Raw genomic sequence first — 16,048 nt, forward strand, 5'->3', positions numbered from 1 at the left:
ACATGCCAATTTTGTCTGGAAAAATTCGAGCACATATGCCGTGTCTGGGTGTAGCATATACACTTACTCCTACGGCTTCATAAAACTAGAAAGATCCACAAAATGAGTAAAATGGTCTATTCATTAACAACATTGAGAAAAAATGCTTGATTACCTTAGAAAGAAACATCTCACACTTTATCCTTTTCAGTACTGACAATGAAAACTTCAGCAACAATCTCTTACAAAATTAAAGGGTGTTACATAGGGCCGTAAAGAAACGAAAACATCCATAAAGGTGTACTGCACCTTATAGTCACTCAAATCTATTTATAATATCTCTCTAGAAGCTTAGTGTTCCAATCCAGCCTAAACCTAGGTTAAAGCAACTCTAATCAGTTTGTTATTAGGTATAAACCATGTTAAAGCAATCACAATAAAATCTTAACCAAGGTATCAATTTCGAAAAGGAAAAGCATAGTGGACATTAAGCTTACAATAAAACACAGATAGGGTGTCCATAGTTTTAGCTAGTTTGGACGTATCAGTCTGGTAGGGTACAGAAAAACCATGAGTTCTCAAACTACAAAGCTCCTTTTTTGGGTAGTTATCTCACTTCAAACCTCGCTACAAAGAATCATCAGCTGTACAAAAAACTAGAGTCCATCTCGCCTCTCCGTTTCAACAATAGACGGTCATGCCTCGTCTTTTATAAGTGGAGCCACATTCAATATATTGTCAATGTGAAATTAGTGTTCTCTAACATGGAAAGTATAGCATAAATAAAACCACCAGAGACTACGAATAACTACAGTTCATCTCCATAATACATCATGAGAACGGATGGTAGATGCCTAATATAGAATGAAATTTGACGGCATTAAAATGGTAGATTGATTTCCTTTACTTTTAAAACAGAATATTAGCATAAAATAAATATACAGTTCTAAAATCACGGACAAGTTATGATCTAGAGGTTATTCCAAAATTTAGTATATTCAATTTACATAAAACATCAGCAGGATTACTTTTACATTAGAGCCTGAAGAGAAAGGATATGCAAGGCCACATGATTCATATAATCCCAGAAAACTAAACTAGCCAATAATCATGAAACAGTAACCTTTAATAGGAACCTTTAAAGTTTTCTATAATAATCAACCATTTATCTTTGAACTATTAGTCCTATTTCATCGCGTGAATCTTTATCTATTAGTCTTATTTCATCATGTGAATCTTTACCCTCTCTTACTGCCCCTAACCTCCCCCCCCCCCCCCCCCACCATTAAACCTCACGTCCAGGTCTCTGAGAAGACAGTTTCTTCTTGCTCCCTCTCCCCTGTGAGAGGTAGGCTCCACCCCCTCCCCTCCTCTCCCTATGAAGGAACCTCTATCAATTTAAAACCTCCTCCCTTACTCCCTGAACCTGTAAAATGCCAACCCCAACAGTCACCCGTATCAACATTATTCCTGATCAAGGTCATCGACAAACCCCGCAACCCAACCCAACCCAACCCTACCTAATCTATGCCAGAACTATGTCAACCTGATATGACCACCATTGAATGAACCCCCACCAACTAAAGTAAGAACCCAAGTACACAAAACCGACACCCCTTTAACCACACTTGTTCCACAAAGACAAAAACGTAACCAACCTCACGATCCTCGAGTAGGAGAGAAACTTATCACAGAACAATTACCTATCAGAGCTAATGAGAAATGGGGAAGGAGTTATGGAATGAATCCAAATTGGGCTGCTGTAAAATGCTCGGGGGAGCTTATCCTTTTCTCCTTCCTAGCCACTGCAAAAGCACATTCTACAAAGGGGCATCCAACCCACCCCCCATCCCCCGCAACTTTTCCAAAGGATCATCTATCCCCTTTGAACAATATGTCGTGTTTCTCATGCTTATTTCGCAGACGAAATGAGGAATTGCATCTTCTAACAAGAAAAGAGTCTTGAGATGTGGACCTCGAGCTCCTAAAGCATTGTATGCTTCGATGCTTTGCCGAAAATCTCTCATTAAGAAAGATTAAATTTATTCTCTCCACAAAAAAACATCGGGTCTATCGAAAGTGAAAAACCAAACCAATATGCTATATGTGTTTTTCATGCATTTTTTTATAATGAATGAAAGATATGCATCTTCTCAACCAAAAAACGAGTGTTTGTGATGTGGACCTCAGTCTCCTAGAGAGCCATGTGCTTCGACGCTTTATTAAAAAACCCTTTCAACATCGAGGTCTACTAGAAGTGAAACAATTTCTAATTTGTGATTAGGTGATCAAGTGGTTAAGTACTTACTATTGACACCCCGCAAAGGTCAAGTTCAAAGTTGAAGATTTTGGTTGACACTTACATGCAAAATACATTACTACCATACTTTGCTAATAATTCAATAAATCAAAAAAATTGCATTTAAATCTTGATCTATGATATTAGAACTTCAACTCCATGTTGATGAAACATCGTCCGGTGCATCTATGAACCCCGGGTTTTGATGTTGTGGATTTGGCTTCCAAAACACATTGATTCGCCCTTCCTAATAATTTGGATCAGGGTCTCATCTACGTTGAATCCCGGTCTTGTGCACCTACGAATCACAAATTTTGTAAGATGGAATCTAAATTTCCCAACTTCTAATAATCAAGATTCAAAAAATGTGGAACAAGATTCGAAAAATTTGAAATCGCGAATCCGATCTTTCGAGAATCGTGATTCATTCTGGGAAACGCGGAATTTTGATTCCAAACTGGAATCGTTACCTCGGTAGACGATTTGGGTAATTACATTTCAAACGAAAAACACAATTAGATATTTTTAGAGAGAGCAGTCTAGCAGAAATCTCACGAACTAATATTGTTGACTCAAGGCCAAGACTATGATGGAGCTTCCAAAATAAAGAGATGATCGTATTTTCCAAAGAGATTGAGTGGATTGAACCAGGAACTTCAAGGCAATGTCAAGGCATTCAGGAGAGGGAAAGTAGCCGTTTCATCCCTTGCATCCACACGAAGGTATACAGAGCCCATATCGATTCCAGGACCTGATTTCAGTAATTTTTTCTTTCTTTTTTAGTTTCTCGAGTCTTTATACTCATGGATCAAAGGTGTTTCTTTCTTTGTATAAAGATTGAAAGTAATTGACACAAGTTGCTCAGTGGTTGGAACTCTAGACTTACCCAAAAAAAAGTGCTTGGAACTCTTCCCGAACCTATAGCTTTTATTAAAGTTCCTCATCTTTATATGATCTTCAGTAAGTTTGTTCCTGATTATAAGCTTTTCTCTGGTTTGTTTGATCAGACTCATATTTTCTTCCAAAATCTTCTTCAGTGCATATTTAGGTGAAACGCTCCCCCAGCCAGGCGCAACTGCACCAGCCTAAAGTCCCATCTGGCCCACACCACCCCAGCAGCTCTCAATCTGCAACCGTACATGCCCTCCTAACCTCTCTCATCGCCATAAAACAGCCAACATCCAGCACCCCAATAGCTGCCTCGACAGTTGGCCCCCTGCCCGAGACCACCACCATCCCCAAAACTGCTCCTCATTTGGTGTTTCACACCCAATGCCCATGGAAACCATCAAAGAAATATTCCCAAACCCCCCCCCCCCAACCCAAAAAGAAAAACAAAGGGGACGACTCTCTCTCTCTCTCTCTCTCTCTCCTATTTCCCTTCCTCAAAGCTCCTCCACCCTGCCAATATGCCCCACCATCAATAACCTTCCCACCACTGTTACCCACCACCACTCTTTCTTCCTCTGTGCAGTAGAAGCCCCTTCAACCCTACCACAACCCCAACCCTCCCTCCCTCCATTCTGCTGGTCACAAGCCTGCATCACCTTCTCCTACCCACCATTAGTTGTAGTGGCTGCCCCTATAGTTGTTGAAAACGTTTATGATTCCGAATCGTTTATATAATCAAAATCGCGTGTATTAAGAGTTTCAGAATATAGGAATCGTTGTCCGTACCATTTGGATTTGAGAAAAATGATTCTCACTATTTCGGAATCGCAATTCAAAAAATTAGGAATCGTGTTTTCTATTTGCAAGAATCGATGTCCCTTCATATTGGAATCGCATTTCATACCTATATGGAATCACACATGACCGCACTTGTTTCGGTGGTTGCTAGAATCGTGATTCCTAGAAATATGGAATCGTGATTCCTAAAAATAAGGAATCATGATTTCTAAAATTCTAGAATCGTTATCTCCATCAACTTGGAATCAACATTTTCACCATTCCGGAAGAGTGATTCTCCCCATATTGGAATTGAGATTCTCCCCTTACTAGAATTGCGAACCAATTCCATACGGTATATGAGAGAAGTATTCAAAAAATATATAAATTTACCCATTACTACAAGATCAAATTTTGGTCAGTATATACTCAGTCCAAGACTCCAAACACTAATGTCAACCTATATGATATCTTTGTAGACAATCCCATACAATAGACTCGGTCTACCGATAACCCTATTATGCCTACAAGGTCTGGAGCTAGTCTATGGCATACAAGGAGTCAGAACAAGGGCAAGCTCCCTTTATCTGCTTTCTTTGAATTATAAAATAAGTACATGACATAGTTATTCTTCTTTGTTAAATGTAGTTTTGAGTCTTTTGACTTTTGAAAATTGAGTTATTCAATTTTTAGTCAATTTCTCTAATATTTAATGATTAATTTAACCTAAAACACCACACAGAGCACTTTGCTCATATCTTTATTATCTTCTTATTTTACTTAAAGAAAAGCATTTTTATCCTCTTATTCAACTTGAAGAAATGACGGTGCCGATCATATAATAAACATTGTTACATTAGTAGTTTAGTATCCACACCATTTACAAAACATTATTAAATTTGAAGTAACATATTTTTTTAATATTATTTATTCTTGGTAAGAGTTCTTAAAAAGTAACATGGAATGAAGGATGGAAATTAGTAAATAAGATAATAAAAAATTTAACATATTACTTATATTTTAAATTTTGATTTTATTACCGTATGCAACAACTTCAAATTCTCACGCTCTCATACATGTCACGCTCACTGATGATTGAGCACACATCGAAGGGTTTCTACTCTCGCTATGCTCTCCCTATGCTTACATATTACTCATATCTTAAATTTTGATTTTATTGCCATGTGCAACAACTTCAAATTCTCTCACGCTCTCATACATGTCGTGCTCACTCATGATTGAGCACACATTGAAGGGTTTCTACCCTCCCTATGCTCACATTGACTCCTAACAACATGTAGCATAAGTAGAATTATCGACGTGTAGCATAAGTAGAATCACATTGTTGTGTAGTAAGGAATCACAAAGTCTGCGATATAGAAACTTGATTCCAAACAACATGGACGCAATTCCAAAAAATTTGGAATCAACGTTTCTCACAAGCAGAATCGCATTCTTGTGTAGCTAAGAATCACAACGTCCTTCATATGGAATCTTGATTCTGGCAATCAGGGAATCAAGATTCCTAAACTAGGTGGAATCGCGTTCCGCAAAAAATGGAAACGTGATTCCTTTCTTTTAGAATCGACTTTCGCCTGGGGAAACGCCGAATCGAGATTCCGAAACAGAATCGCTACCCTCATAGGCGATTCGGGTAACCATAGCTGCCCCCCTGTGGAGATTCTTAGATGGTGTTTTCCCCCCCTCAAATTGACCGCTTCCCCTCCTCCCTAGATATGGAACCATTAACTCCTATCCTCAAAGTCCTAGAAACTATCCTGATCTCCTCCCAACCACTGCCAATGGACGAGCTACGATCTCTCCAAATGCTTGCCATACCTCGCTTGAGAGATAACCCCCACAACCTAACCATTGTATCCTATTCAGACTTTCATCTTCTAAGGAGTGTGTTGCCATATATATCTAGTCTGCTGACTTTAAGAAAATTGAGTGGATGAGCAATGCTCAAGGAGAGATTGGCATATTCTAGTCGACGAAGCTGTTCAACATAATTTTGAGAACAAAGAAAATGCCAAATGGACTGTGGAAAAGTATTTTAGTACCTATTTACAATAACAAAGGAGACATACAAAGTTGCATGAACTATTTCTTTTTTTAAAGTATCAACTTAGAGTTGTATGAACTATTGAGAGATCAAACTTATGATCCACACTATGAAACTTAGGAGTGAGAATTGACCCGATCTGGATCCAAAACCCGAAAATTCGGACCCTATTCGGATCCAGGTATGGACCCCAAATTTGGATTCTAAGTATTGAATTCCGAATCCGGGTGCAGGAGCATCCGATTCGGATCCGGGATCCGATGTATACTATTTGGATTCCGATCTCGATCCAAATATCCATTGGTCCGGATCCAGATCCATATCTGATGTATACTATTCGGATCCGAATCCACCCAAATCCGGACCCGATCCGACCCGTTCTCACCCCTAATGAAACTGTCAAATAAAGTGCTTGAGCGGCGAATAAGACACAAAACCAAGGTGTCAGAAAATCAGTATGGATTTATGCTAGGGAGGTCAACTATTGAGGTTATTTGCTACTTAAGCAATTCATTGAGAAGTTCAAGAAGAAGCAGAAAGACCTCCACAGTCTTTTTATTGATTTAGAGATGCATATGATAAGGTACCTAGAGAGAGAATTTGGTGGGTGCTCGAAACACCCACCAAATTACACGTGTAGAAACAAATTCATGCATGGGGCTATGTCTTCAAAGGCCAAAGTACCATCCTAATATTTTTATAAACAACGATACACATGTATATATGTATTTGTTTATTCAAAGTTCCCTTGCCCAACTTGTGAAAATCATAGTATATGTAATAGCACTAATGCCACTATCCATTTGATGTTAATATTTTTGATGGCACACGTGGAAGTCATAGTTCCCATGCCCAACTCGACCATAAACTATAGTTAAAGTTTCATACCCAACTCTTATTATTGGTTAAATCTTGGTTAACTTTGGAGAATAATCACGTGATCGTCTTTGCCCCATTGTGATAACAGCATAGTGAATCGTGATTGTCTTTGCCCCATTAATCAACCTGGCAACACCTTGGCCACCTAGGCAAGCCGTGCCTAGGGCACCCCTAGACATTTTGGCTGCCCGGCTGCCTAGCAGTCAAATTTTCGAACATTGTCTGCAGCATCGGCTTAAAATAACACCAGTTAAGGGGGATGATTTGGTTCAAGTGGAAGGCTCTAAAACGGGAAGGGGAAGGCCCCAAAGGACATATAGAAGTTGTGAAAAAAGACACGGTAACTTATGATCTAATTGAGGGTATGGCTCTTGATACAGCAGAATGGCGGAACAAGATTCCTATAGCCGAACCCAATTACTTGGGATAATGCTCGGACGATGATGATGATCATGGATACATGGAGACCCTAAAAGAAAAGGCCCTAGCCCTTCTTTCCTACCGTCACAAACTTGTTCTGGATGTCCCAATAGTGGTTTGAATCCAAATTATCATCTCCTTACCTTTCACTAATTAACCAAGATTGGGCTTGCAAACCCTGCCAATGGTTAGCCCTGGATGCAACAAGGGCATCTAGTAGCATTTGGTTCATCAGGGCTCTAACAACCAATTCCCCCATTGCCTCTCTGTTTCAATCAATTTCCAGAGAATCCCATACGACTTAACTGAAACCCTCTATGCAGTCTACATACCCACATTACGAAGCCAATTGGGGAAATTTTGGGTGGAACTGGATAAAGCCCCACTTCCAAGACACCCACCCCAAGTTGCAATGGTGGCAATTTCAATATCATTAGATGGCCATTTGAGAAAAACAAAAAAAGTAGAATCACGAACAACATGTCAAACTTATCAGATTTCATATATAGAATGGTCTCATAGATAAGACATCCAACTCAATGGGTCCAACTTCACTTGGTTGAACCATTTGACCAGTCCGACCAACTCAAAGCTGGATACCGCTCTCAGTCTACTAAACAAAATGAATGAATCCTTGGTACTCACTCCTACAGCCTTCCAAAACATGTCTCAGATTACTGACCCATCCTCCTAGCACTTGTGCTGGGTCTGTTAGCAAGAGACTATTTCGAGTTGAAATTTTGAGCTCTCATTACTGGAGGAGCCGAACTTTCTAAAGCCTAGCCCCGCAGTGGCGTTCTTTCTTAGTTCATGGATGAGCAGGCTTCCGCTTAAAAAGAAGATAAATTGCTCACAGCTTCCATCTCTGGAGCATCAAAAGAAGTTATGATAAGAGCGACTAATATCATGGACTCCATTGAGGAATCCATGGGACAAAACTGAAGTAGATGTTGAGTTGTATGGCCTTTAAATGCCTAGAGAGCTTGTAAATATGATAATTTATAGTGGAATATGCACTTCAGTGAGTGTGTGTGTTGAGTGACCATGGATTGGCGGTTTATGGCCCTGGTTATGTCCAAACTCTTACCCTTGGGCATGTGGCAGAACCGAGAAGGGTTTACAGGGGGTCATCCCTTGTTGAGGTCGAAGAGATGCCTAGGAATGATGTTTATAGGCCAGGAGAACAGTGTGGTCTCCTGTGTGCGATTGTAGGCCTGTGAGAGCAAGGGCCAAATCCTCAACAAACTTCCGCAAGGCATGTACACATGATAGCTGCATTACTAGAAAGCAGCCCTATAGAGGGACATGTGGATGGAGAGAGCCCCTTTTGTGTGGTGGTGACAAGTGCTAGACTTGCTCTTAAAAGGGAAGACTGAAATCCACATTCCAAGACCATGGTCAGGTTGTTTATGATCCAACTTTGACAAGCCAACCATAAGCCCCTGCAATGAAACTCTGGGTCATGGACTCTGGGTCATGGGTCTTTGTTGGATTGGATAAGAAAATAGTAGTGGATCAGGGTTCTTGGATCAAGTGGAGTGCCCTTGCTGCAGCTAATTTTGACCCATTGGTACCAGTCCACTTTTAAAATAATTTATTTTGTTATTAGAAATATTTTTATGCTTTTTACAAATTTTTCATAATTTTAAATTTTTATTTCTACAGTAAAGTAAAATTCATTAAAAGGGCGTCTTTTAACATTTTCTGAACTTGAGAAGGTGCATGTGGGGAGGAAGGATCCAACCCCCACCACCCATGTGTGGGGCCTACATGTTCCCCTAGGGTGGCACACCCCATTTTTTAAAATATGTTATCTTTTAGTTGGATAGGGAATCTTTTAAATTTAAAATAAATTTGATTTCCTATTCAAGCAGGAGTTTTAAAAATAAAATATTATCTTTTGACTTCCTTTTGGAAGATCTAGATAATGCTAAAAGTGGTTATTATTTCAATTTTAAATAGAAGATGGACTTGGGTCAAATTATAGGGGGATAAGGTTCCTAATTTCCACCAAAAATCATGATAGCTGATTTGTGAGATGAATGGCTTAAATTGATGTGGAACTGGAATTTTATGTGATCGTCGCATACTAATGAAGCTGAATGGCAAGTTCTATAAGACAGCTCTGAGACCCGCTTTGCTCTATGGGATTGAATGTTGGGTGCACAAAAAACAATATGCCCATAGAATGAGTGTAGCGAAGATGAAGATGTTGAGATGGATGAGTGGCAAGATGAGAATTCGAAATGAATCCATTCGGGAGAATTTAGGTGTGGCACCAATAGGCGATAAGGTGAGAGAGAGTAGACTTACGTGGGCTGGCCATATGTGGTGCCGACCAAGTACAGCACTTGTTAGGAGGTGCGAGTTAGTTCAAATGGAAGGACTTAAAAGGGCAAGGGGTACGCCCAAAAGGACAAGGTTGGAAGTAGTTCGGAAAGATATGAGGATTAATGGCCCCACTGAGGGTATGGCCTTTAATAGAGCAGAATGGCGGTCCAAGATTTGTGTAGCCGACCCCAATTAATTGGGAAAAGGCTATGATGATGATGATGGCTTAGATTGAATCTCTCGCCCCCCACCGATTTTCTAAATTTACTCATGGTCTAGCCGAAAAATAAAGATATGGCATACCTCGATGGAATCCTATTTCAAGTGGACATAGACTTTGTTTCTATTTAAACAAGATTTGAACCCTCTCTCATTACAAGATTCCTCTCTCTTATGCCCCAAGTTCTCTCTCTATTACGCCATGTTGTCTCTCTCTCTCGCGTGCCATATTTTCCTCACTTTCTTAAATTTAAAACCACGTGAACCCCTCTTTTTGCCTTAGAGAGTCACGCCACCCTCTCCCTCTTTCATATAAGTGACTTCCATCAAAAGAGAAAAAAAAGGTAGCACTTTCAAACCCTAAGTGAGATATGCTTATTTTTTAAAAAGAAGATAGGTACAGCCAGCCAAGAGAGAAATAAACCCTCAAGCCTTACCATAGTTTGTTCCTATAGGGTTTCTACAAACCCTAGTAGAATTTTTTAGCTCTCTAAAACCCTAGAATGAAATGAATGGCATTGCATGAAAATCTTCCCATCTCAAAATTTCTAGCAACACCTAAAGGACCAAAAGTGTGACATCGGTTAAAGGAATCGGATGTGGGGGTGGATCAAGACCTATGAGGATAATTCTAGGCACTTTCTAGTAAGTCTTCCCAGTAGATTTAATTATGTTTCAATCTTGTTTCATAGTTTTCTATGAATTTTCGGGAACATATATTGTACTCAAAACTATAGTGGAAGATTGTTTATTGCTCCTAGATGGTTTTTATTTGCTTTGGCAGTAAAAACAAAGATCCTAGGTTGTATCTAGGGCATTAATTTTGATTTACAGCAGAATATAGTGGCCCATGTAAGTGGAATTCAAGTATATATTGAATAAAAGAAACGAAAACTTTTTGTATTTAATACCTTGGGTTACACATAACCAATCCTTTTAGTAGAAAGAGATCAAAGAAAAAGGGTTACAAGTCAATTAAAAATAAATCCGCAAGAACGACGAGCTCTCCTACTGTCCACGCTCTAGGAGCAAATGGCTTAAGCCAACGGACCGTAACACTGACTTCTTCCACAAAGTAGCCAATTGTAGGCGCCAGTGCAATACGAATATACAACAACCTAGATCAAAGTATGCCCCACCTATCCAACCAGTCTCAAGGAGTTGAATATGCTATCATCAAATTCTTCCAGAAATCTTCCTAAGGTGTTCGAAACCAAAAATGACGGACCTCTAGTTCCTCACCCTTCCCAGTGCCCTTCCAAGTGAGTGGCTTTGGGGTCTAAGCACCTGTTCTTTAAGGAGGAAATCCTGAAGGCAATTAAGGACACGGACAGGTTAAGGCCTCTGGTCCTGATGGAAACCTAGTGGTCCTATTTAACCAATTTTGGGGTGCAATAATACTCGCCTTTTTCAGTGAATCTAACCAAAGAGGCAGAATTCAGAAGACCATGAACACCATTTTTGGGACTCTCATACCTAAGGTCGAAGGGGCCGAGGGCCTTAAAGACTTCAAACCAATTACCCTGCTAAATAGCTCCCAAAGTCTATTCTCTAAAGTCCTTGCATCATTCTTGAGAGAGGTCCTGTAATAGGTCATCTCTCCAATTCAAGGGGAATTTGTCATAGGCAAATCCCGGACACGGCTTTCGTGGCCCATGAATGCTTGACTCAAGATACCTTCCTCTAACCCTCCCTGCAGTCCTAATGCTAGCCTGGAAAAAGTCTATGACCACATAGTGGCACCAACCACGATTTGTCTACCTAAATCTCAGAGGGGGGTGGGATTAATGGTTTCAGATGCTGCAAGATAGCACTACTGGGTAAATGGTGGTGGCACTTCACCGCTCAAGAGAACCATTTGTGGCACACTGTAGTCCATCACAAATACCACACAAATGCATTGGGGTGGCTACAAAGCAAACCTCAAAGGACAGATCCTTTCGGATGTGGCGATCTCTCATAGCCAGCTTCAACCAGTTCGACGAGAACATTCAGATCATAACCACGTGGGGAAACTGTTTAAGATTTTGAATCAACTTTTTTTTTTTTTGGGGGGGGGGGGGGGGGGGGGGGGGAAGGTTTAGTGGTAGGAATCAAACTTGAGATGCAGCATTGCTTGATGTCAACTGATAACCACTCAAGCCCAAGCCCAATTCAGATTTTGGATGGACTTGTGAGTTAGAGACTCCACCCCCCACATCCTTTCCATACCCTTTTACTGTTGGCCCATGAGCAGGAGATCACAGTGGCAGAATCATTTAAGAATTGAGGGGAAGCCTTGTAGGAACAGAAGCTTGTAGAGTTCGAGCAGCTATCTTTCCTTCTACAAATTATCTTCCCAAGGATGGTCATGACAAGATTATTTGGGCCCGTTCCCATCCGGTAAGTTTACCATCCTATCCTTCTATCACAACTACCAGCAACCCCACCCTCCGCCCTGTTAGTGGCCAACAAAGCCGAAATACTGGTCAATTGGATTACCATAAGTTCATAACTAAATGAGCCGTCAATGTGGATCAAATAAAAATAAGGGACATTTCCGAATTCGTGAACGCCGTTTCCTCCATTGCGAAGTGGTTGGTAAACTATGGCTGGACCTTTACAAGTTTTCAGGCTTTTCTCTCCCTCTACGGTCGGCCACAGGTCTATACATAATTTCATATGGCATGGTGCAGTGGCCACTGCACCATGGGTTGTGTGCATCAAGAGAAACTCCAAAATTTTGGGAAGGGAGACGTCTAGACAAGCCCCGCAAGACCCCGTCAAAGCCATGGTCATTTTCTGGGCAAACAAAACAAAAAGCCTTCAAACCCTACCTACACCACTACCAACTTCCTTAACAACTAGGAAGCTATGTTAACTGCAAGACACCGACTATATCCTGCTCATCACTGTGGCGACCCACCCTAAGAAAGAGCATGTCAAACTAAACTTCGACGGCTGTACATCGGCAACCCTGCTCCCATAGGCCTCGGGGACCTATACAGGGACCACAAAAGGAACAACAGCCTTTCCTTCTCGGGATTCATTGGAGAAGTCGACACCACGATGGCTGATGAGACTATCACCCACCTCAAGGGTGTCAAAAGTAACAATCCAGCTTCAGGCACCACTCTAGTTGTTGAGGGCGATTCAGGAACACCATCTTCTGGGCCTTGAGGTCCTCCACATACCCATGGCGACTTGAGCACTTAATCAACCACATATTTGAACTGCACAGGCCTCATACCTCCTTCCGGCATATGCAGTGGGAGGACAATGCCACAGCTGACACGATCCAAAGATAGTGCCACATCAGGGAGACACACTGAACCACATTAGGAACTTCTTAGCGGGATCCCACTTTAGGATTTTCAGTGTATTTCATGATGATTTACATTTTCACATTGGACATCTCACCCCATTTTTTATGTAAAACAGTGCAGTTGCACCCCATTTTTGGTGACATAAAGGGCACCCAACAAGTGGGATGCCATCCTTGACACTATGTTTACAAACTCCTTTATGCTTGACGGGGCGAGCCGTGCTCATTTCTCTTGATGCACCGCCCTGGACATAGAGATGTTAACCACATGGTATGCGATCCCACCCATAGTGCTTCTATCGTATGCCATTGCCTTGACTTCTTGTTATTTAGCATGAACAGATGCTAAGTTGGATCCATATCTGGGCTGGCTGGTAGTAGAGAATGCGAGTGAGACCTCTACGCCTGACAAAGGCTGATCCCATCTATGGATTAGTACCAACCCTTCGCAACATCAACTGCAGAGTCTCAATTTCGATCTACCATATATTCAAAAGTCAAGCTTTATTTCAACAAAAAAAAGTTTGAAGTTTTTCATGCCAAAACATAATAACAAAAACAACACCATGTTCAAGGGGAACTTAACTTTCTGAGAATAGGAGGTTAGATACTGATACACAAAATTGAGACACACATTGATCCATTGAGAAACGTACTTCTGGAGAAAGGAAAGTCCTTATAACAGGAGCTCAGATACTGATAAATAACTGAGATATACATTGATCTATTTTGTTATGAAACCAAAGAAAAGATGGAACTAAATGTGGGATTCCCACAAAGAAGTAACTTTAAAATATGCTTTTCATGTTCACAGGAACCCTTGAGATGTGAGATAATTCTTTTCCAATTGGTATCTATAAAGTCTAATACTATTGTCAGGAAGTTCCACATATCCCACTTTCTATTTGTTTCAAAAAACAAATGCTTCACAATGTATTTTGATAAAACACGGGCACTGAGTGTTCGTCAAAGTAACTGAGTCTGAGTCAGACCAGTGAAGATCCAGACCAAAAAACACTGTTCTTTTAAAGTCACAGACAGATTCAGTCAAGACTCAACGCTCTGGTGCACTCAGTCAAGACTCAAGTTACCCAAGTCAGGGTCATCCAGAACCAACAAGGTGCTGATTCTGAGTGCCTTGGTTGAGTCAGAGCCAGACTCAATGAGTTTTAAACACTGTTTCTAGCTGAGATGCTCTGCAGTACTTGACCTGCTGACAAAAACCACTACGAGGAAACAAAGAATGCAGAAGTAATAAAAGAAGCGCCTAATGAATTTCACCATCCTCACCAAGCTCTCCGTCCTCAAGCTCCTCATTCCTACGTGACCCATCACGGTCTCGCCTGTGCCTCTTATGCCTGCTCTCACTGCCTGATTCGCTCTCATATCCATGCTGCTACAAGTTCCACAACAAACCATCAGAAAAAGAATTGAACAACAATATAAACTCTAACCCACACATAAATGAAAGTCATAACCACCAAACCTTAAACACCAACCCAATACATACATTAATTGCATGATTAGTTATTAGAAAACAAGAGGTCAAGGTGCCTTCATTAAAGGGAGGAGTATTCTAGACCAAGTACTCAAGGCTTACCAAACCATCCAGGCATGCACCATATAGCCAAGAAGAAGAAAAAGGATTCCATTGCCTCAAAGCTGATCTAGACAAAATGCCTACAACAGGGTCATAGTAGGATTTATTTCATAAACAGGTGTTAAAGTCTGGGTTCCATCAAATCTTCATTGAATGGATCAGACTGTGTAGAAAAGACCATATACTAAATTTTGATCAATGGCTCACCTCATGGCTATTTCAAAGGAAAGGTGGAACTCTGCCAAGGGGATCCAGTATCTCGATATTTATTCCTCCCTGTAATTTTTCCGGAAGAAACATCTAAACATAAGGCTGAGAACCTACTGTTGATCAAAGGAATTTTGGGACCTAAACACTTGTATGCAGAGATGTTATCAAATATTTGGGTATGCAAACCATAAGTGCAGCCGAGTGATGGAAAAGGCCTTATCCAAAATGAAAGAACAATCCAGGCCAGTAAATTAGCAAAGGGGAGCTCTACATTTTTCTTAATTAATTACCAGTATATGAATGTCAGGGTTAGGAATAGCTTTGGATGAATTGAGAAAGCACTCCCAGCTACCTACCTAGGCCCCCCTCTCTTTACTATAATGCCAAGAAAGGAATCCATGTAATAATCTCTAACATGAGCTTAAATTGAAGAAGAAAGTTGCAAATCAAATTTTATCTTACTCATGTCTATTGGTTCTGGTCACATCTGTCTTGAATACAATAACTACATCTTGGTGTTTCGCAGAGTGACACCGACACTTCATTTTTTGCTGTCAACACGCGTCAACACTTCAACATGTGTTGACACGCCTCAACCTGCAATAGAATGCCCACCAAATGTGTCATCTATCATAGATCTGACATGAAGTATTGATACTCCATGTCAGATGTGGCGACCAAAAGACATTATGGGACTTGTGACATAAGTGGGGTTCTAAAAATGAGTGCAAGAGGGGGATTTGCAGCGACAACCTCTTGGGTTTCGATAGCAGCTCTTACCACTGTGTTATCAACGGCTTATATGACATACTATGCAAAGTTTATTATCAATATTTTATTATCAATACTATGTAAAAAATTACTTTGGAAAACTAAAGTAATACACAAGTTTTTTCCAAATTTTTCCCATGAAACAAATTTTATTTCATATTTTATATTTCAATAGTTAATTGTATTCCACAGATATGTGTACTGGTTATTGTTCTTATACTTTTAAAAAATTTCTAGAATTTAGATAAAATATTTATCTAAATATATTTTCTTTTACATTTTGTGGGTCTGTTTGGATGAAAT

At 40.4% G+C, this 16,048-nt stretch overlaps 1 protein-coding gene across 31 annotated transcripts in view; it reads right to left on the reverse strand.

Annotated features, from left to right (window-relative positions):
• Nucleotides 1-153: 153 nt before the first annotated feature.
• Nucleotides 154-16,048, reverse strand: part of PRP40A (pre-mRNA-processing protein 40A) — a 34,347-nt gene continuing 18,452 nt past the window's right edge. For 9 of the 31 annotated variants that reach the window (XM_088865810.1, XM_088865806.1, XM_088865812.1 and 6 more), the window contains 2 exons: nt 14,455-14,560; nt 154-354 (listed from right to left, as the gene is read on the reverse strand). In XM_088865810.1, coding sequence (XP_088721936.1) covers nt 323-354; nt 14,455-14,560 — 138 coding nt within the window. In that variant the 3' untranslated portion in view covers nt 154-322. The other 22 variants (XM_088865824.1, XM_088865821.1, XM_088865823.1 and 19 more) reach the window with 7 other exon arrangements.

Source organism: Amborella trichopoda, chromosome 4 (assembly GCF_054954075.1).
Source record: "Amborella trichopoda isolate Santa Cruz 75 chromosome 4, AtrichopodaSantaCruz75HAP2 v2.0, whole genome shotgun sequence".
NCBI lineage: Eukaryota > Viridiplantae > Streptophyta > Magnoliopsida > Amborellales > Amborellaceae > Amborella > Amborella trichopoda.